This window comes from Littorina saxatilis, linkage group LG3, assembly GCF_037325665.1.
Source record: "Littorina saxatilis isolate snail1 linkage group LG3, US_GU_Lsax_2.0, whole genome shotgun sequence".
In the NCBI taxonomy this organism is placed as follows: Eukaryota; Metazoa; Mollusca; class Gastropoda; order Littorinimorpha; family Littorinidae; genus Littorina; species Littorina saxatilis.
The window spans coordinates 9,897,218-9,919,058 of record NC_090247.1 but is presented as its reverse complement, the minus strand read 5'-3'; the positions used below and the strand labels follow the sequence as shown (position 1 = coordinate 9,919,058).

General features: G+C 45.5%; 2 protein-coding genes across 2 annotated transcripts in view; both read left to right on the top strand.

Annotated features, from left to right (window-relative positions):
* The window catches only part of LOC138961095 (leucine-rich repeat-containing protein 15-like), a 45,332-nt gene extending 35,097 nt beyond the window's left edge, over nucleotides 1-10,235 (top strand). Inside the window, exons 2-6 of the mRNA XM_070332692.1 lie at nucleotides 3,529-3,768; nucleotides 4,564-4,854; nucleotides 7,394-7,654; nucleotides 8,900-9,104; nucleotides 9,639-10,235. Coding sequence (XP_070188793.1) covers nucleotides 3,614-3,768; nucleotides 4,564-4,854; nucleotides 7,394-7,654; nucleotides 8,900-9,104; nucleotides 9,639-10,235 — 1,509 coding nt within the window. The 5' untranslated portion in view covers nucleotides 3,529-3,613. The remainder of the gene's footprint in view (nucleotides 1-3,528; nucleotides 3,769-4,563; nucleotides 4,855-7,393; nucleotides 7,655-8,899; nucleotides 9,105-9,638) is intronic.
* Nucleotides 10,236-10,876: 641 nt separating this feature from the next.
* LOC138961571 (toll-like receptor Tollo) lies at nucleotides 10,877-21,616 on the top strand. The gene is made up of 4 exons (XM_070333232.1): nucleotides 10,877-11,058; nucleotides 13,195-13,444; nucleotides 14,279-14,514; nucleotides 15,298-21,616. The coding sequence occupies exons 1-4, from the start codon at nucleotides 10,903-10,905 to the stop codon at nucleotides 17,377-17,379; spliced, it is 2,724 nt and encodes a 907-aa protein (XP_070189333.1). The 5' UTR covers nucleotides 10,877-10,902; the 3' UTR covers nucleotides 17,380-21,616.
* The last annotated feature ends 225 nt before the right edge of the window (nucleotides 21,617-21,841 follow it).

Sequence of the window (21,841 nt, the reverse complement as noted above, 5' to 3'; positions counted from 1 at the left end):
ACATGTATGCCAAAAATCAATTCTGAGCAGAGTGAGAATTTTCGTTGACTCGACATGTTCTTCAAAGCCGCACATGTGTCTATTTGCGAAATTAATTTTAAAAAATTCCAACTTTGCACACGAAGCAGACAGCTGATGAGAATATTTACTGTTGTTAATCGTGTCCAAGGGGAGGGATTGTCTAACTAAAAGACTTAAGACATAAGACATAAGACATAAGACTTTATTTCAACCATGTGCAGAACAACCATTGGCATATTTGTCGTGGGGAGCGGAACTATTTTCTGGGAAAAGATTGTGTCCTTAAGGCTCAAATGTACACTGTTAAGAAGTTTGCCAATGGTCGATATATCATTTTGACGGACAGTGTCCGGTCCTCTGAAAGTCGCTGCTGATGTTTGACAACCTTTGTATGTCGTTTTAGCCTCGGCGTGTATGAATATTCAGACGTTATGATGTCCGCCAATAATATTGCGTATTGATGCCTGCGTGCATTCGCGAGAGGTCTGTAAATGAGCTGGCACACGAGTTTAGAAGGATCAGGTGTGTGTCGTTGTGAAAGGGGGGGTGGGGGGGCTGGTTGGGGGGCCTGCGATTGGATAACTGTATTATGCCAGTATTATCAGTCCTGGGTTGTTGCTTACGGTGTAGGATGGCACCACTTGTCACTGAAAGTAATGGCCCTGTTATAGCCTTTTCGAGAAATGTAAAACGTGTTGGAAATGCAAAAACTGCATTGGGAATATTCTATGTAAAGACATAAAAGAAACACAAGGAACACACACGCACACACTCGCAAGAAAGTTAACACGATTCTATCGTAAAAACAACATAAGGAACACACACGCACACACTTGCAAGACAGTTAAACACTATTCCATCGTCCAGAATTGCCACAGCAAGCGTTTCATAACAAAACAGCCCCCAAAGGGACCTAAATCACCAATTCCTGCTGTCTTTTTCACCGCCAAACGTCCCAAGACATGGACATCCTGCCATCCTTTTCTCTAAAGTCCTCCTTCCGCGATAGTTTAGCGGGCCATAATCCCGTGTTTACGACGGGTTCCGTTTAGAGCACTATCCGCCGAGATGTCGTGTTGCGCCGTAAAGCAACGCTGGAGGCAATGTTGGGCCGTCCTAATGTCCCAATACTCTGACGCTCACCGCCGGGCCGAAGGGACGAGGGGAATTGGCTGCTACACTTTCCAAACAATGCACAATAGCTGATCGATCCGCGAGGACAACACTCCATCACTTGTTATCCCTGATTTTCACGTCAAGCCGCTGCCGCCTAATGTGGCGTACGCGTGGGAGAGAAGAGTTATTTTTCTTGGGTTTTTTTTTTTTTTTTTTTTTTTGCTGCTTGTGTAGCTCTCTCTTTGGTCGCTTTATTTGCTAATCAAGTGTGTGTTTGGGGGAATGGAAAATGACTTTGATTACTTGTTTTCTGCGATGTTGTTTTTCCCTTTTATCAGAGTACAGAGGGGGTTATGTGCCGATGGAAATAAGACTTGATTGAATCATAATGCCGGTTTCAGGACGCGGGCTGTGCTTGTTAACAACGCTTCGACTCGCGCGTTTTGACAGGATAAATGTCCTTTCAGCTGACAGGGCCGCTCACACAAGTGTTTCCAGTGGTTGCAACATTAATGTCATCTAGCCATCAATTTAGGAAATTTATTCCCACTTAAAGCGAAAGCTGTCATTTTCGAAAATGGCCTAAGTGGATTTTTGTAACCAGTGGGCCAGAAAAAGGAACTTTTGCCCTTCCTACGATAATATTTATATTGATGGTCTCCTCTATATTGTGCTCTTTCAACAGTTGTTATTTATTTATTTTTTTTTTTTGGGGGGGGGGGGGGGGTCTTGATCCCATTTTGATTTGATTTTAATCTAAACATGATTATCATGGTGTTAGGAAGACATGCTTTTTAGGTTTAGACAGAGACCGGGTCAGATCTTGAATAAGTCGATCAAAAGTTTGATGTTTTCTTTATAACAAACGGCTATCCTTTCATCATGGTGCAAAATTCTTTGCCAGTTCTCTCGGGCCTTCATTTTGCTTTTTTCAACATGTTCAGACATAAAGTAAAACAGGCAGGCTAGTGTTCGCGTAAATGTGTAATGGTCGGTAGTTTACCATTAACGCGTGAAAATACCTCATTTACAAGGGCTGGTTAATCTTGGCTGGTAGAGCACTGGACTTGTGGTCATCGGGTCCCCGGTTCGAATCCAGGCCGGAAAAAAAAGGAAAGAGAGAACGATTTATGTCCTACAGGCTAAATATTTCGCCTCTTAAGGACAAGATATGTGTTATACGATTCGAGTTTTACGCCCTTTATGGCTTTTTGACGAAATACACAAGTGTATGCGTGTTTAGGTGGTATCAGCCATCTGCACTTATGGCAGAATGACCGAGGTCTTTTACGTGCCATCGTGGTGACACGGGGGTGAGACATGGCTTCCGTCTCTGGGTCTGCCGATAAAGTTGACCCGTGTCCGTCCCGGCCCGAATTCGAACCTGCGACCTTCCTATCACTGCTCTACCAACTGAGCTACCGGGCTCCCATCCAGGCCGTTGGGGGGGGGGGGGGGGGGGGGGGGACTCGGGTCAACTGTATGTGATGAGTCAGAGGCGGAATCCTGGTCTAACTTGGTGTCGCCACAGTCACACGGAATCCTGGTCTAACTTGGTGTCGCCACAGTCACACGGAATCCTGGTCTAACTTGGTGTCGCCACAGTCACACGGAAAATACCTCGGTCATTGTGCCAGGGATATAGCGGGGCGGGGATATAGCTCAGTTGGTAGCGCGCTGGATTTGTATTCAGTTGGCCGCTGTCAGCGTGAGTTCGATCCCAGGTTCGGCGGAAATTTATTTCAGAGTCAAATTTGTGTGCAGACTCTCTTCGGTGTCCGAACTCCCCCGCGTGTACACTACATTGGGTGTGCACGTTAAAGATCCCACGATTGACAAAAGGGTCTTTCCTGGCAAAAATTGCTTAGGCACAGTTAATAATTGTCTACCTATACCCGTGTGACTTGGAATAATAGGCCGTGAAAGGTAAATATGCGCCGAAATGGCTGCAATTACTGGCCGTATAAAATTTCATCTCACACGGCATCACTGCAGAGCGCCTAGAACTGCACGATATAAGCCTCATTGATTGATTGAGAAGTGCAGGCGGCTGATTTCACCAAACACGCATTCACCTGGGTAGCGCCACTCTTGTTGCTGCTAGCTTTCCACTGGGAGGAAACAACCCACATTTCCCAGTAATGTTACGAAAAAGAACAAAGTTAAATGAAATTAAATGACTTGAAACTTAAAATTCCATCTCAAATGTATCCAGTCACATAACAGTTGACAATACAGCCAGCTGTCCGGAGGAAAGGAGGACCTGGAGAAGACATTATCTCTTGTTTCGCTGACCGGGCTGACAATATAGACGTGTGATCGACAAGAAAAAGAAGAAGAAGACATAACAGTTGACATTTTGTAATATGTTGGATTTCTTCTGTGTTTCAGACATGATGTCAACAACTAGCGGAGCTTCCACCGTCTTCCGCGTACCGTAAAGCTTTCTTCCTGTCCACATCAACAACAGCCCAACATGTGGTGGTTGCAGCAGCTGGTGGTGGTGGTAGTGTTGGGGACAATTGTGATGCTTACGACGACGGCGACGACGACGGTGAGGGCGGTGACCCACAGTACACCACATCCCGCTGCAGCGACCACGCGGCGTCCCTGGCCCGATTCTGGATATGGGTAAGAGAGTGGTGTTGAAATTTAAACAAGGGTTAATTATTCCTTGACGTTTGATGCAGCCGTTGCTTAATAACAACATGTAGACCGACCACAATCAGTAATGCTTATGAACATATAAAGTTACGATCAGTTATTTCAGTCAGACTATGCAATCAATCTACACTCCTCGTCCATTATATTTGACAGACATACAGGCAGACAGACAGACAAAACGACATACAGGCAGACAGACAGACAGGCAGATAGACAGACAGACAGACAGACAGAGCATCGTTACAACACTAATTGGCAATTGCTATAATCACATTCAGCATTCTTTCATCCGAATTGTTTTTATGAACATTTTGAAGAAGTGTCTGTCTATCTGTCTGTGACAGTACATTGTGAATGTGTTTGTCCGTCTTCCTTGTTACGTGGCTGTCACCCTGGTTGCTTGTCAGTTGATCTCTGCCTGCTTGTTTGTCTGTCTGTCTGTCTGTCTGTCTGTCTCGGATTATCTTTTAACAGTTGATCTCCGCCTGCTTACAAACAAACCCCATCTTCTTTTCTCTGTCTGTTTGTCTGGCTGTCTGTTTGTCTGGCTGTCTGTTTGTCTGTGGTAATCATTTTAGATCTTCTATGGTGTGCCTAAATGCCGAACGCTGACTGTGCCCAATGTGTATCCCATGGTTTAACGTGGCCCGTTAAGATGCCTTCGCATCAATCCAAAATTGTCAACAGGAACCACACGTGTCTTAGACAAATGCGACACCAAAGTCTTTACGAAAAACTCCACCTCTCTCTCTGCTTTCTCAGGCCAACACCGTCCCCACGCGACGTCCACAACAGTGCCTCGTCACAACCATCACCAAGCAACGCCACCACCAACAACACCAGCAGCAGCGACAGCAACCAGCGCAGTAACCGCAGTAACAGTGTCAGCGGCCTAGACTTCAGCTGTCCAGCCCAGATGTGTGACTGCTATGTGCTGCGACCGGAGCTGAAGATCTGGCTGAACTGCACGGTACCTAGACTGCAGGGCACGGAGCAGCAGCGGGCACTCTTCAGGGCCATCCCGGCACAGGGGTCAGCCATCATGACCATCACGTACGTTGCCGACCCACACGTTTGATTAATAATGCTCGGTTCGAGAAAAAAACAAATAGACTGCCAACGTTCCAAAATTCAGAATAAAAAAACAAGAAAGGTATGTTGATCGAACGTTAAATTATTGACAAAACAAAACGTTACGTTCACAGATATATCGACCCAGCGGTCTTTGAAGTGCACAGACAAACACTAATTAGACAACACTAATTAGACAAAACTAATCCGACAAAAAGTCTTGCTTAGGTCTTCCCTGCAAGCGGTTGAACATTTTGTCAGAGAAGTTTTGTCTAATTTTGGGGCGGGGACATAGCTCAGTTGGTAGCGCGCTGGATTTGTATTCAGTTGGCCGCTGTCAGCGTGAGTTCAAACCCACGTTCGGCGGAAATTTATTTCTCAGGGTCAACTTTGTGTGCAGACTCTCTTCGGTGTCCGAACATCCCCCGTGTACACTACATTGGGGTGTGCACGTTAAAGATCCCACGATTGACAAAAGGGTCTTTCCTGGCAAAATTGCTTAGGCACAGTTAATAATTGTCTACCTATACCCGTGTGACTTGGAATAATAGGCCGTGAAAGGTAAATATGCGCCGAAATGGCTGCAATCTACTGGCCGTATACAATTTCATCTCACACGGCATCATTGCAGAGCGCCTAGAACTGTACCCACGGAATATGCGCGATATAAGCGTCCTATTGATTGATTGATGATTAGTGTTTGTCTGTGTACTTAAAAGACCGCTGGGTTGATATGTCTGTGAACGTAACGTTTTGATTTGTCAATAATTGAACGTTCCAACAACATACCTTTCTTGTTTTTTTATTTTGCTCAGCTGGAAAACAAAAGAATTCTGTACTCACCAATACAAGGATATCACACACAAAAACAGTGTCAAATGTTTGCCTGTGGAGGTTTCAGGTTTGTTTGTTTGTGGTCCCGAAGATGTCTCCATAGGCAAAATGTTGACATTGCTTTTGTGTGTGCTGTCCTTGTCTTGGTCAGTACAGAATTCAACTTTGTTCATCTCACCCACTGTCATTTTGTTCTTTAGATTAATAATGCTCAATTTTATTTTTGAGAAAGTCGAAACCGATACACTGGTTTCTTTCTAATATCAAGAATTAAAAAACAAAAACAAGAAAGGTTGATTAATGAGAACTTCAGAAATTCTGACACGTTCTGCCTTTGCTTAATTACTTCCTCCACAATTTATTTATTTAATTTTTTTTTGAAGAGAATAACAAAACACGACGTGTCTTGAATTAGACAAACATACTCGACATTCCCTTCTGAGGAGAGGTACGCGTTCTGTGTGAATTATTTTTAACCAGTTCACATTTCAGGGCTTGTTCTGAAAGCAGCGAGTTTATTTTCCTTCTCGGAATTACGTGTAAGTCCCCTTGGCACTATGTTAAACATGCTTTGATTATCTTTTGTTTATAAGTAAATCAACTTATCAAATCTTATCACCTCTTTTTTACATTTAGTCAAGTTTTGACTAAATGTTTTAACATAGAGGGGGGAATCGAGACGAGGGTCGTGGTGTATGTGTGTGTGTGTCTTTGTGTCTGTGCGTGTGTGTGTGCAGAGCGATTCAGACCAAACTACTGGACCGATCTTTATGAAATTTTACATGAGAGTTCCTGGGAATTGTAAAAAAAAAATTCTTTTATAAAACGATCCAAATTTACGTTCATCTTATTCTTCATCAATTTCAGATTCCAAAAACATATAAATATGTTATATTTGGATTAAAAACAAGCTCTGACAATTAAAAATATAAAAATTATGATCAAAATTAAATTTTCGAAATCAATTTAAAAACACTTTCATCTTATTCCTTGTCGGTTCCTGATTCCAAAAACATATAGGTATGATATGTTTGGATTAAAAACACGCTCAGAAAGTTAAAACGAAGAGAGGTACAGAAAAGCGTGCTATCCTTCTCAGCGCAACTACTACCCCGCTCTTCTTGTCAATTTCACTGCCTTTGCCACGAGCGGTAGACTGACGATGCTACGAGTATACGGTCTTGCTGAAAAATTGCATTGCGTTCAATTTTATTCTGTGAGTTCGACAGCTTGACTAAATGTTGTATTTTCGCCTTACGCGGCTTGTTTTATTTTAAACCTCAGTTGCATGCATGCTGCTTCAACCTTTACTTTTTTGCCCTATTTTATTTTTCTTTCTGCGGGCAGGGAGCATCCTCATTCATAGGTATTTTTTTAATTCTTATCTACATTTTGTTGTTAATGTTGTTTATTCTACATTCCTTGACCGCAATTCATAATCAAAAAATATATCTAATTTTTACTGGAGTTCCATACTAATAAATCCCAACACACTTTTGCCATACTAATTAAAAAAATTAACATAATGAAAAACTGCATGTAAATCTTATCACATTAGTGGTACACTATCAAAGAGAAATTTACACACAAAAACTCTGACTATATCCAGATTGAATAGAATGACTGCCTTTGTTGTTCCAGTTGTTCCACACCAGCTCGAATAGAATGACTGCCTTTGTTGTTCCAGTTGTTCCACACCAGCTCGCAGTTACCTCTACAACGACATGATATCGCAGCTGACCTTCCTGCAACAGCTCAACATCGTCAACTGCAAGTTCCACGACATACCCAAAGACGTCTTCCGCGGCCTTGACCTTCTGGAGGTCATGTTCATTGACGGGGCCAACTTGCTGGGTCACGTTGACCCCCTGTTCGCCTCACACCTTCCCTTGCTCCGTCTGCTGGAGATCATCAGGAGTAGAGTGACTTTTCTGCCGCCACTCTGCAGGTCCGTGTTGGTTCGCTGGTGTTTTTTTTTTAGGTGTGGGATTTCTGTCTACTTATTCTTTAGTTTTCGCTGTTTTTGGTGATTTTGCTGTCCTATTCTCTGTAGTTTTCGCTGTATTCTGGGATTGCAGGACTGGGTGGCCGAGTGGTAACGCACTTGCGCTCGGAAGCGAGAGGTTGCGAGTTCGACCCTGGGTCAGGGCGTTAGCAATTTTCTCCCCCCTTTCCTAACCTAGGTGGTGGGTTCAAGTGCTAGTCTTTCGGATGAGACGAAAAACCGAGGTCCCTTCGTGTACACTACATTGGGGTGTGCACGTTAAAGATCCCACGATTGACAAAAGGGTCTTTCCTGGCAAAATTGTATAGGCATAGATAAAAATGTCCACCTAAATACCCGTGTGACTTGGAATAATAGGCCGTGAAAAGTAGGATATGCGCCGAAATGGCTGCGATCTGCTGGCCGATGTGAATGCGTGATGTATTGTGTAACAAAAATTCCATCTCACACGGCATAAATAAATCCCTGCGCCTTGAATATGTGCGCGATATAAATTGTATAAAAGACATTTTAAAAAAAATCCCTGCGCTTAGACCTGTACCCACGGAATACGCGCGATATAAGCCTCATATTGATTGATTGATTGATTGATTGATTGATTGATTGATTGTGTTGTCCTCTTCTTTAGTTTTTTGCTGCTGTTTTGTGGGATGTTGCTGTCCTCTCTTCTGTCTTTTTCGTTGTTTTACTTTTTTATTCAAACGTTTAGGGGGGGGGGGGATTTTTCTCTCCTTTTCTCTTTAGTTTTCGCTGTTTGTATTTGTATTTTAGAGCACGATATGACATTATACCCTATTGTTCTCCGAGGCTACGCGCAAAATAATGTCATATTTTGGTCAAAAATACAAATAGCATTTATGTATCGATCACACAAACATGCTGCCATGCACGGGTCAACTTTATGTGCAGACCCAGAGACGGCATCCATCTCCCACCCCCGTGTCACCACAATGGCACGTTAAAGATCTTGGTCATTCTACCATAAGTGCAGATGGCTGGTACCACCTAAACACGCAAACATTAAAAAGCCGTGAGGGCGTGAAACTCGAATTTTATAAACCAATTCATGTCCAATATAGGCAATTAGGACCTGACGGACAATAAGCCCCTTAAAATTTACTTACTTTACTTATTATTATTATTTATCAAACAAGACTTATCAAGCTAAAATGTGTTGTCCTTGCACAGGTCAAGTAACCTGCGTACGCTGAACGTGTCGTACAACCACATCGCGGACTTTGACCACGCCGGAGTCCACTGTGTGTCTAGCCCGCTGTCCAAGCTGGAGATCCTGGACGTCAACTACAACGACGTGTCGTCCATCCCGGCCTGGCTGGGTCGCAGTGTGCCAAACCTCATCCGCCTGTCCAGCGGCGACAACGCTATTCGGGAGGTGAGGGAGGAGCGAGTAGAGTTTATTGGGTTGACTTACTGACCCGTTACGATGGATTGCATTAACATGAGAGAAATTGTCTGTCTGTCTGTCTGTCTGTCTGTCTGTCTGTCTGTCTGTGTGTCTGTCTGTGTGTCTGTCTGTGTGTCTGTCTGTCTGTCTGTCTGTCTGTCTGTCTGTCTGTCTGTCTGTCTGTCCGTCTGTCTGTCACATCAAACACATTCTCAACAACAATATACGTACTTAGTCATTGAGAGCCTAAATAACATTACAAAAAAAACCCAACTAAACATTATCAAAATTGAGAGATTAAAACATCAATCGTTTCATTACACATGATAAAGTACATGTTGGTACGGTAATGAACACGAATCATGGAGCACCTTCTTTTGCATTACTAACTGAGTGTGATTTGCACAAAGCGTTCACAATCATGTTAAATGTTGTTCCATGTTATGTTGTATTATGTTATATACACCACAAACAAAGTTACCCTTTGAGATAATCAAGTCTTCTGTGTCTATGTCTTTGAAGGTTGGGGCGGAGTTGTGCGGGGAGCTGCCCAGCCTGGGATTCCTGGACCTGTCCTTCAACGCTCTGCACGACGTGGACCGCGTGGAGCTCGCCAACTGCTCCCAGCTCAGCATCCTGGCCCTGGCGGCCAACCCGCTGGGCGCCCTGCCCCCCAGGAGCGTAGAGTTCATGCCCAGCTTGCAGCGCCTCTACCTCTTCTCCATGGGCCTCAATGACAACGTGTGGGACAAGCTGTCCCACCTGAAGCACCTACAGGTCCTTGACCTGCAAAACAACTCCCTGGTGACCGTCCCGCCCCTCGTCATGCGCGAGTTCCCCAGCCTCGACACCCTCAACCTGTCGGCCAACTTCATCACCCTGCTGCCCAAGAAGGCGCTGGTCGGCCAGTACGGCCTGCGGAGTCTGGACCTGTCGGGGAACGGCATGCAGCAGCTGCCGCGTCAGGCGTTCGGCAACCTGCGGAGCCTGCTGGAGTTGCGCCTGTCCAACAACAGCATCAGTGACGTGGACCAGACCACCTTCACAGGCCTCAGGGCGCTCGTCATGCTCAACTTCAGCCACAACTACCTCAGGCAAGTGTTCTCTCAAGGCAATTAAATATGCTATCTAAACTTTGCCAAAAAAGTATTGCGACAAATGTCGCACTCATATTAACGCATTAATTCCCGTATCATGTTATGCTAACTTTCTATGCCAGTTAAGGCCGATCACTTGCACATCTGGATCACCTTTCAGATTACATAATTATTTCGTTTACAGGAATCACGTGACCGCTGCTCAAATAAGGGTACCCTCAAAATCGACCGGACAAAAACAAAAGGGACCAATTAAAAATCAAAAAAAATTTACAATAGACCAATCCTCCGAAAGCGGCGTATGGCTGCCTAAATGGCGGGGTAAAAACGGTCATACACGTAAAAGCCATGGTAGTTTCAACCCATGAACGAACAAACAAACAATAGGCAAAACTTTGCAACGTTTTATAAGTACTTTTCTGGCGAAGTTTAGATGTAAGTGTAATCTGAGCTTGATGTGTGGTCCTAATTGTTTCTACTCCGCTATATGTCACCCTTTATTTTCTGAATATGCACGTCTTGGCTATAGGTACTACTTCTGGAACTCTCTACTGTAAAGATGGCAAGAGTCGAGTGCCCAAGGTTGATTAATTTATCATAACGATATGGCAAGAGTCGAGTACGCAAGGTTTTAACAGTTGGATGTGTGTGGTTGTGTCAGGTCTATCCCCGAGGAGTCCTTCGCCACCATGTCCAGTCTGCAGACCCTGGACCTCAGCCACAACTACCTAGCCGACATCAGCCCAACTGCCTTCACACGCATGGGGTCGCTGGTTCGAGTCTTCCTCGCACACAACCGTCTGCAGGCCATCCCCACTATGTCGGGTCTCTACAGCCTGGAGGAGGTACGTATATCATATCAACCCCATTTCTTCATAAACGTTTTTTCTTCTTCTGGTGCCTGTGCAGGCTCCCACGCTAAAAACAAAATCCCTTAAATGCCACAATAACCTGGCCTGCTCTAGCAGCTCCAGCCTGTCCACATGTTGGTCTTACACAATCGACCACCCCGACTGAACTGCGCCCAGTCACATTTTGCCTCCGCTATCAGAGCGCAGCTACTCGATGATGTTCATCCCCCGGTTAACGCTAGGTTTAATATGTCCTCATGTACACTCTAAACTGAAGTGAACACATGTTGTACACAAGTCTGTGACACGTTTTGAACATGGTGTGACATAGTTCTATTAGCAAAAGAGGCACACATAATAGACACACCGTGTTCACAAGAGTTCGTTTGAATACAAGTGAACACTAGGCCAACAAAAACAATTGTATGTTTCTGGTAACATGGCTACAAAAAATAGGGTAGGTAGGTAGGGATTTTTTTTCTTTTGTTTGTGGTCAGGGTAGAAAATAACTATACAGTGACGCAAAGAGACTGCACTTACTATACAAAGAGAAAGACAACACATTACAAAACAAATGAGACAAAAGGGATGCGGGGTTATCCCCCTTGTGTCGTCTGCCGTCTGTTACTTTCGTTTTGACGCTTTTTTTTATTTTATTTTTTACAAATGCAATAAAAAAAAGTCTAGGGTCGGCAGGAAAAAACTAGGTAGGGTCGGGTGACCAGAAACATACAACTTTTTTTTTTTGCCCTATCTCTCGTCTTTTTTTCTCAATATTGCAGCATGCTCATTGGAGCAATACCACCATTTACCACCAATATATTACCACCAAATACCACCTATATATTACCACTTTCTTTCTTTCTTTCTTTATTTATTTGGTGTTTAACGTCGTTTTCAACCGTTCAAGGTTATATCGCGACGGGTATATTACCACCATATACCATCAATATGTTATCACCAAATACTGTACAACACATTACCCAATATTGACGGACTGTGTGATGATATCTTCTGCTATGGTCTGTTGAGACAGTGATATAAAAATCGAGACCGGAGGGTCGAGATTTTGATATCACTGTCGAAACAGACCAATAGCAGAAGATATCATCACACAGTCAGTCAATGTTAGATATATTGCTAATTCTCTGGACATTTTGTATTTACTGTAAAGAAATTAAAAAAGTATTTGTCTCAGTTCTGGCTGTTCCATATCCCTCCCTCTGATTATTATTTCTTTTTGTTCACTCTTTTCTTGTACTTTTCAGTTTTTCAAAATGTCTTTTCTTTCAAAAAGTCTTTAGTCACTTGCTCAACTAAATTCTGGGATAATTACATTTTCATATATATTTGTTTGTTTTTAAATTTAGGTGTTTTTGTTTTTGAAGTGGGGAAGCAATAAAGAGGTCGTCGATATCAAAACTGATATCGACGGAAATGTCGTCGATATCACTTTTGCACTGAGCTCAGTTTTGCCCAATTGACCAATGGAAATCCACGTAACATATGAAATAGCAATATATAATATTATCATCATTTTGCCTGAAGCTATACGAGGACATGATCACGTTAGAAATACTATCAGGACAAGTTACGAAAAAAAAGACAGGTTAAAATGTTTGGAATGTTTAATTCAGGACAACTCGTTCATAAAAAAAATTCACCTAACCGCTTTTAAAGTGGACACACATGAGAAATGACAGAAGAAGAAAAAACAAGAAATTCCTCCGAGGTAGTAAAAACACCCCCGTTGGTCAAAGGGAAATAACCATTCTCACTGCCACCAACTGAGAAGGTTATTTCCCTTTGACCATTAATATGTCCCTCTATAAGTCCTTGTAGAATCTTAATCCACCAATAACTCCCTAACCGTGTGTTTGACTGGTCCCAATTTTTGTAAGGACCGTCTCAGGAATGTATAGAACCTGTTCACCAAGTTTGGTGACGATCGGTCCGTTCATTCTTGAGATCTATATGCGAACACAAACACACACACAAACAAACAAACAAACAAACAAACACATCGACCGAATCCTATACACACCCCTATACCGGGGGTGTAATACATGATGGTGTGACCTAAACATCACATGACATGTGATATGATTGATACCATGAATGTTTTCCCAGGTGGACCTGAGTTTCAACAATCTAACCTCCCTGCCCTCCGCCATGTTCACGGGTCTGCAAAACCTGAGCGTGGTCACGTTGCGTGGCAACGGCCTGAGTTCCCTGTCCACCAAGACCTTTCACGACTGTCGCAGTCTGCGTCACCTCGACCTGTCGCACAACGCACTGGCTGCACTCTCCTCCATGCACTTTGTCAACGTGATGAATCTGGTGTATTTGGACCTCAGCTATAATCAGATTGGCAATATAGGTAGGTTAGAGAGAAAGACAGACAGAGACAGACAGAGAGAGAGAGTGAGAGAGAGAGGGGGGGGGGGGAGACACAGAGAGAGACGGAGAGAGTGGTTGTGCGTGTTTGTGTTTCTATATGTTAATGACCACCCATCCCCCTCTCCTGCTGGTCCTTAATCTGTCTCCTCTCTCCTTCTTCTTCCCTTTCCAGCTCTATTCTTCTTCTCTCAACTAACTTTATGTATCCAATAATTTATTTATTTATTTATGACTGTTTTTCCGTCTTCAGAATGCATGTGCCTGTAGTTGGTATGAGTGAGTGCGTCGCGTTCTCGCTGTGCGTCTGTCTGCGAGTGTATGAGTCCGAGTGTCTTGGTCCTTGTTGATTTGTGTTTCGTATAATGTTCACTATGTATTGTATATTTTGTAAGCGCCTAGGGCTATATTTAGATTAGGCGCACAAATGTTCATAATAATAATAATAATGATATACGTGTGTGTGTGTGTGTGTGTGTGTGTGTGTGTGTGTGTGTGTGTGTGTGTGTGTGTGTGTGTGTGTGTGTGTGTGTGTGCGTGCGTGCGTGCGTGCGCGCACGCGCGTTTGTGTGTGTGTGTGTGTGTGTGTGTGTGTGTGTGTGTGTGTGTGTGAACATTTATGAACACCGCTAATACAATGTACGATATTGTACCTCATTTCGCAGACACCACGTTCCATTCCGAATGATTCGTTAAAACTGTGGACACTGTTGCTGAGGCACAACTCGATGTTGAAGCTGCACGGGGGATAACCTTTAGATTATATGAAATCTTATCCTTATCCTTATCCTACTGTAGTTTAAATCCTTTCTTGCAGGCACAACCTTCCAGTCGTTAAAACTGCGGACACTGTTGCTGAGGCACAACTCGATGCAGAAGCTGCTGCGTGGGGAGGTGTCGTCCAGTCTAGAGGAGCTCGACGTGTCCCACAACCAGATCTCACACGTCTCACCCTTCACCTTCGCCGCCGCCGTCAGTCTGCGTCAAGTCAACCTGACCTTCAACGAGCTGACCTCCCTGTCCGCTAACACCATGGAGATTTCATTTTCACAGGTAGTGCTGAGTGTGTTTAGGTGTGTGCGTGTGTGTGTGTATTGTTGTTGTTGTTGTTGTACATCGTGCTGTGCCCTCACCATGAATGATTTTCGAATTGTTATAATATCTGACGAATGACAATAACATACTGGCACTCACTCTGTTGACATTGTAGACAGCGCCAATACACTAACAACCCGCTCGTCACATTACAGGTGCAGCACTCCCACATACACTAACAACCCGCTCGTCACATTGCAGGTGCAGCACTCCCACATACACTAACAGTACTGACGTCACATAACAGGTGCAGCACTCCCACATTCACTAACAGTACTGACGTCACATGTCAGGTGCAGCACTACCAGCCCGTGTTCAACCCGCTGCGCTGTGACTGCGACCTCGGCTGTTGATATTAATGGGTCATGTCGACCATACACTAACAGTACTGACGTCACATTTCAGGTGCAGCACTCCCAGCCCGTGTTCAACCCGCTGCGCTGTGACTGCGACCTCGGCTGTTGATATTAATGGGTCATGTCGACCATACACTAACAGTACTGACGTCACATTTCAGGTGCAGCACTCCCAGCCCGTGTTCAACCCGCTGCGCTGTGACTGCGACCTGGGCTGTTGATATTAATGGGTCATGTCGACCATACACTAACAGTACTGACGTCACATTTCAGGTGCAGCACTCCCAGCCCGTGTTCAACCCGCTGCGCTGTGACTGCGACCTGGGCTGTTGATATTAATGGGTCATGTCGACCATACACTAACAGTACTGACGTCACATTTCAGGTGCAGCACGCACAACCTGTGTTCTACATGAGGGGCAACCCGATGCGCTGTGACTGCGACCTGGGTTGGCTGAAGGAGTGGAGTCTGGGCAACATCCCCAGCAGTGAAATCCCTCTCCCCATATTTGGCGACGTGGAAAGCCTGCTGTGCCACGCCAGCAACAGGAGCCGGTCAGTCGCGCTGACCAGTCTTCGTACGAAGGACTTCCTGTGCGCCTACAGCAGGAAGTGCGGAGATAGGTGTCCGTGCTGCGGCTTTGACATGTGCTACTGCAACAGCGTGTGTCCCCGGCAGTGCACGTGCCATATTGGACACAGCCGCCTCAAGGTCAACCGCGTGGATTGCTCCAACGCCGACCTGGACTCGTTGCCCGGGGCGACGCTGCCCGAGGCCGCCACGGAGATCTTGATGGACGGCAACGCGCTGGGCACCCTCGAGGCTCTGTCCTTCCTGGGCCACGGCTACACCGTGCTGCTCAGGCTCAACCACAGTGACCTGCACCACATCGAGAACAACACGTTCCGCGGCATGAAGAGTCTGGAGGTGCTGCACCTCGACCACAACTTCCTCACCCTCATCTTCGCCGAGATCTTCAGAGACCTGGTCAACCTCGAGGAGCTGTACCTCCAGGACAACGAGATCACCTTCGTGGAGCAAGGCAGCTTCGCGCTGATGAACAAACTGCGTGTGCTCAACCTGGAGAGAAACATGCTGGTGACGTTCGCCTTCACCGACTTTAACTTGGCTGCCGACTTCAGCGCTCTGCACCTACGGGACAACCCCTGGACCTGTGGCGGCAACTTCACGTGCTACTTCTTCAGGTTTCTGGTCAACAGTTCTGCCGTGGTCAAGGACCTGAAGCACCTCAAGTGTTACGACTATGACGTGCGACAGATCCCCGAGAACCGCGTGACCAACGGGACGCCCGTGCTGTCCCTGCCGCTCGACCGGTGCGGGGACGGTGTCAACGTCACGGAGCTGACGTCACTCAACGTCACGCGGCCCAGCACGCAGAGTCTGACGTCAGGCCAGGAGGTGTCGCTGCTGATCGCGGTGTCCGTGGTGTCCGTGCTGGTCATCACGGGGCTGGTGGTCATCTACATCAACCGCCACCTGCTGGAGGTCTGGTGCTTCACCAAATTCGGCTGGAGGGTGTTCAAGATGGCGCCGGGAGGATCTGCGGAGGATGCGGACCGGCCGTACGACGCCTTCGTGTCCTACAGCAACCTGGACGAGGAGTTCGTGGTCAGGGAGCTGGCCCCGCGCCTGGAGAACGGCTTCAAGCGCTTCAAGCTGTGCCTGCACTACCGCGACTTCCCCGTGGGCGCCTCCATCGCCGAGACCATCGTGCGCAGCGTGGAGAGCAGCAAGCGGACCATCATCCTCGTCTCGCACAACTTCCTCGCCTCGGAGTGGTGCAAGTTCGAGTTCCAGACGGCCCACCAGCAGGTCCTGACGGAGCGGCGGAACCGCGTGATCCTGGTCCTGCTGCACGACATCGACGAGGCCAAGCTGGACCAGACGCTCAAGCTGTACATGCGGACCCGCACCTACCTCAAGTACGACGACCCCTGGTTCTGGGAGAAGCTGCTGTTCGCCATGCCCGACAAGAAGGAGGAGAAGTTCGAGCGTCTGCCGAGCACCAGGGACCTGGACTACGTCGCCCGCTTTGGCAGGTCGCCCAGCAAGACGCCCGCCTCCACGCCCGCCCTGGTCGCCCGCAACGGGCACGTCAATACGGGCGCGGACATGGGGCACCCGGACATGTACGAGGTGCCCGTGGAAGGCAGCGGGACGTACGAACGGGTCAACGAGAGCATGTCGCTGTCGGGGTCGCTCTACACCGGGGGGTCGGTCTACACCGGTGGGTCGGTCAGCACCGGCTCAGGTCACTACGAGGAGGTCACGCCGCGCGGCTTCGTGCTGAGGCCTATGCAGGAGACCTGCACGTGCGGCACCACCCAGCCCCCGCCCTTACCTCCCCTGCCCAAGATGGGTCTCTTATCTCAGGAGGAGGTCAGACTTAACTCCCCTAGACATTCCTCCAGGGAGGCGCTGTCCAAGAACGAGAACTGGGTCTAGTGACGTGTTTCTGTGCAGTTAGTGACGTCACTCTTTGCGCTCCGGGACGTCACCTGTCGCACTTAGTGACGTCACTCTTCATATTTAGTGACGTCACTCTTCGCAGTTTTACCGTCAGAATTTGTGATCAGTTGTACAGTGACACTGCTGCAGTGTGTGTGCTTTACATAGGCTGCTGTCTTGTGAGCCTGGAACTCGTAAAAAAAACATCGCCGCGGCAGTCTTTCGTGAAACAGCTACGGAAATTAGTTGTGTGGTTGAGAAGTTGTTTCATTATTAATTTTGTCAGCATTACTGGAGTTGTGTCTGTGCTGCTTTCTATTTCTTCAGTTATGTTTTAGTTGTGCTGTTTGAATGACTGGTACGATATATAGTTTCCTTGCAGGGATGGCCAAATCCCAAAATGTCAACTCGCCAGCCGGGCGAGTAACTGCAAAAGTGTCACTAGCCTGCCAGAAATTTCGCTGGTCCGGTGCATGCCAAAGTTGCTCCATCTGATTTGAAATTCGATATTACAACCAAAAATGTTGCATTTGACCAGAATTTTCACTGGCCAGCCGGGCGAGTTGCCAGGCGATTTCTACTAGCCCGGCGGATTTTTTACTCGCCCCTGGCGATAGGGGGGGACGATTTGGCCATCCCTGCCTTGTGGCATGCAGATCTAAATCGAAATTTGCCGTTGTGAAAAGACAGTTTTATCGCCTGACAGTACCGAAACAGCCCCAATTTATAACGAGGTGCTGTAAAATCACGCTGTTAACAGGTTTTCTTGCCGCGTGAAAGGGACGCTGAAGGATAACATCCTTGTTGTTTAGCCTTGGGACTACTGCCTGATTTCCCGAGGCGGATGTAAGAGTACACTCTGTCTTTACTTCTGAGAGGACGGACACTACTTACTTGGCATCATGGGGGACAACATTTCGTCTGTGGACATAATACACTTTTGGCTCTATCGGACGGTTTGGTGTGCTTTCTACAAGCAGAATTGAAGACGGCATATTTTACTTTTGTTGTGGCATGTTAAAATGTTGTTGTTGATGTCATTCTGAAAAGTGTGACGAAGAAAACGCCAACCCTCATCATGGTCTGTGGGATTTGAGCTTATATATAATGTTCTATTAATTTTCGTTGGTAGTGATGCTAACATTGTAAATAAATTGGCAGTTTCAGCCTTGCTTGTATCATCTACATTTATTTACCACCTAAGATTTAGAAGGAATACGTGCATCTTAGGGAACAATGCCATTGGAATAATGTTTTCATGTTACCTTATGCAGTCAAACGCATTAAAACATCGGTATTATGTTCGATGTATTCTCAAATTTGTTAATAAGTAGGGCCTTGCTTCTATAAAAGTGTGGACTATTATAGTTTTTTGATTATGTATTTACAAAGGATATTCCCCACTTTCATACTCAGAATGTTTGGATGGACATCCTTGAGGAACATACACAGTTGTTTAGTGGTCAGGCCAAAACCAAAGACGTTACTGCGCCATAACTGGTAGTGTGAAAGACTCGATCCTCAAAAGGGTGCACGGGTAGCTCAGGTGGTAGCGCACTGGGTTTTAAAGCCCGGGGTTTTCGCCAATGTACCGGATCGAGATAGTCAAAAACCTAGATTTGAATCTCACTTTGTGTGACGTCATTGTTTTGGTTCTTGTCGTACATGACGTCATACGTTTTGTTTAGCATGACTACCGTCTGAGCCGTCCTTCTTTTATTGCAAATTATTTTGTTCTGCTCTTTTAGAAATGTATGTTTTGCCCTTGGAATAAAAACAACACTCTATAATGACCACCAAAAAACCCACAAGTGAAATGCTGTACTTTCCGCAGATGAAAAAAAATTCAGATATTGTTACGCTTCAGAAATGAAAAGAGTTTGACCATTCCATTATTGCTCCTGTTTCCAATGGTAATGATGATTATTGTGACAGGGGAGGCTACCGCTCCTTTCACAGCAGACTCTGCACCCAAGTTGTTGGCCTTTAAGTCAACACCGGTTGATTGTGGAATTCTGTTTGTGATGGGGTCTGGTGGTTTCCGATTGTCTGTATGTTCATGGAAACCTTCGGGTTTGCATAACAGTTTTTATAGGGCTAAGAAATTAGCCCTAACATTTTCAATCCTGTTTGATTGCACTTCGCCTCCCGAGGTGATCGTAGTGTTTCGGCACTCGGTTACATTATGATGATGATGATTATAGTAATCATGATTATGATAATGAGGCAACGGAAGAAGAGAACGAGGAGGTTGTATTAATCCGTATAAAATGTTACGAGAAAAGTAATCAATTGTCCTAATTTCACAAACAAAATTCGTGCTGTTGATATTATATAGAAATGTTCAGTTATCTTGTAGTGCTACAACAGCATTCGTCAAAGCAAACAAAATATTTGCGAAGTTTGTTAAGAGTGTAGCTTTGACATCGCTATGCATGGAACTAGCCTACTGTTTTATTACTTTTAAATGTGTGTGTGTGTGTGTGTGTGTGTGTGTGTGTGTGTGTGTGTGTGTGTGTGTGTGTGTGTGTGTGTGTGTGTGTGTGTGTGTGTGTGTTTTGTGTACTTGCGATTTGGTTTCAGAAACGCCGATTATGACGTGTACTATGTTCGTGCAAGCCAATTCTACGAGCACATTTAGTGCACTAGTTACGATGTTTTATGTCTATGTTCGTTGCATTGATGTGCCGTATTTTAAAGACCACGCATGCTAATGTCCGCACGTGTTACAATTCATGACATTGTCTTCTGGTCGCCATCACTGTCGGCTTGCCATAACTCGACAACTGTGCCAAATAGATCTATTTGAAACTCGCTTAACTCTGCACAGGGCGCTTGGCAGATGGTGGTGAGTTGGGGTTTTTTTTTTTTATCCGAAAGTGTTGGTTTGTACTCCTGATTCTAGCAACATAAGGGCCGGTTGTTTGGCGGGGAAATAGCTCAATCGGTAGCGGCGCTGGCTTCAAAACGAGTTGTCGCTATCGGCGTGGGTTCGATCCCCACGTTCGGGGAGGGATTTATTTCCCAGAGTCAACTTTGTGCAGACTCTCCTCGGTGTCCGAACACTCCCGTGTTCACGCATGCGCACGATAAAGAACCCACGTTCACAGCGAAAGTCTCAGGGCTTGGAAACATGAATACACGCATGCAGGAGAAAAAAAAGGGGTAGCGCCGTATACTGTATGGCAGCTCGCTTTCCCCAGGGAGAAAGCAGCCCGAATTTCCATGAGGTAGCCAAGCGTCCATTTCGAGGGTAACATCACAGGACTATATGAATCTTATCCTTATCCGTATCCGTATCGTTATCCTTGACATCCGACTCCACTTTGACTGGAAATGTGACACCTTTGTGTTATCAGCTAAAGGTATCCACCTCTCCGTGTGGACAGTCTTGTCATCAACTACACATCTGTCGGGACATTTACAAGGAGTAAAAGTATCTTTCCATTTTGACACAATATAAAAAAAATAATCATACACTTGTGATTGTTTCAGTGCAGAATTGAATATTCTGATAAATTCATTTCGTGAGAGACGCGAATGTCAACTGGTGAAATTAATTCAGCAAAACTATAAAGTCCCAATCTCACCAGACTGGGTGCAGTTGCTGATCCAGTATGCCATGCCTTTGTGGATGTTGTGTGTGGAGCAGTTAACAACTGTGTGAAAATCTGCACACGTTGTGTTGACAAGAGGATCATTATTGGACCCAGATAGAGACGGACACACTGACATACATATGGACAGACACAATTACTGACAGATTAATAAAAAGACTGACTGACACACTGACAGACAGACGGACAGACAGACTTACTGATAGATAAATAGACAGACAGGTAGGCTGACAGGAGAGAAATCATGTGTACTTGCATGATAGAGTTCGTGTGCATGTAATCCGATGTTTGACAGATGTAATCCGAGAGAGGTGGTTGTGGGGGGGGGGGGGGGGGGGGGTGGAGTAAGAAAGAGGGACAGAGAGAGAGAGAGAGCAATATGCCACCGTGTGTTCGTCTTGACATGAAATTGCCAGTTAAGCTTTTACTCTGTTTGATAATACTCGTGCAATCTGTGTGTGAACGTTTGAACTCTCTGTGCTTTATTTTGCTCAAACGTACAGTTTCTGAATTTTATAAGCAAATGATAGATGCTGTTTGGTATAATCTAGCTGCGTTGAAATGTTTTACTTGAGGAGTAAAGAAGTAAATGCAGTAAAATCGCTCTGTGAAACACAGTTTTCATGATATTTCGTACATTGAGTGTGTGTGTGTGTGTGTGTGTGTGTGTGTGTGTGTGTGTGTGTGTGTGTTTGTGTGTGTGTGTGTGTGTGTGTGTGTGTGTGTGTGTGTGTGTGAGAGAGGTCGTCAAAGTGCAACCTCAATTTCTTTTAAGTTGGATATGACATCATCAAAGACATAATATTGTCAAAAAATGAAGGATACACAAATGTGTGGGGATA

Excerpts from the sequence above, each read along its gene's own strand:
- LOC138961571 (XM_070333232.1), top strand. The coding sequence starts at position 10,903 with ATGTCCAGTCTGCAGACCCTGGACCTCAGCCACAACTACCTAGCCGAC. Across the intron at positions 11,059-13,194 it reads GTCTCTACAGCCTGGAGGAG|GTGGACCTGAGTTTCAACAA; the intron begins GTACGTATATCA and ends ATGTTTTCCCAG. Across the intron at positions 13,445-14,278 it reads TAATCAGATTGGCAATATAG|GCACAACCTTCCAGTCGTTA; the intron begins GTAGGTTAGAGA and ends CCTTTCTTGCAG.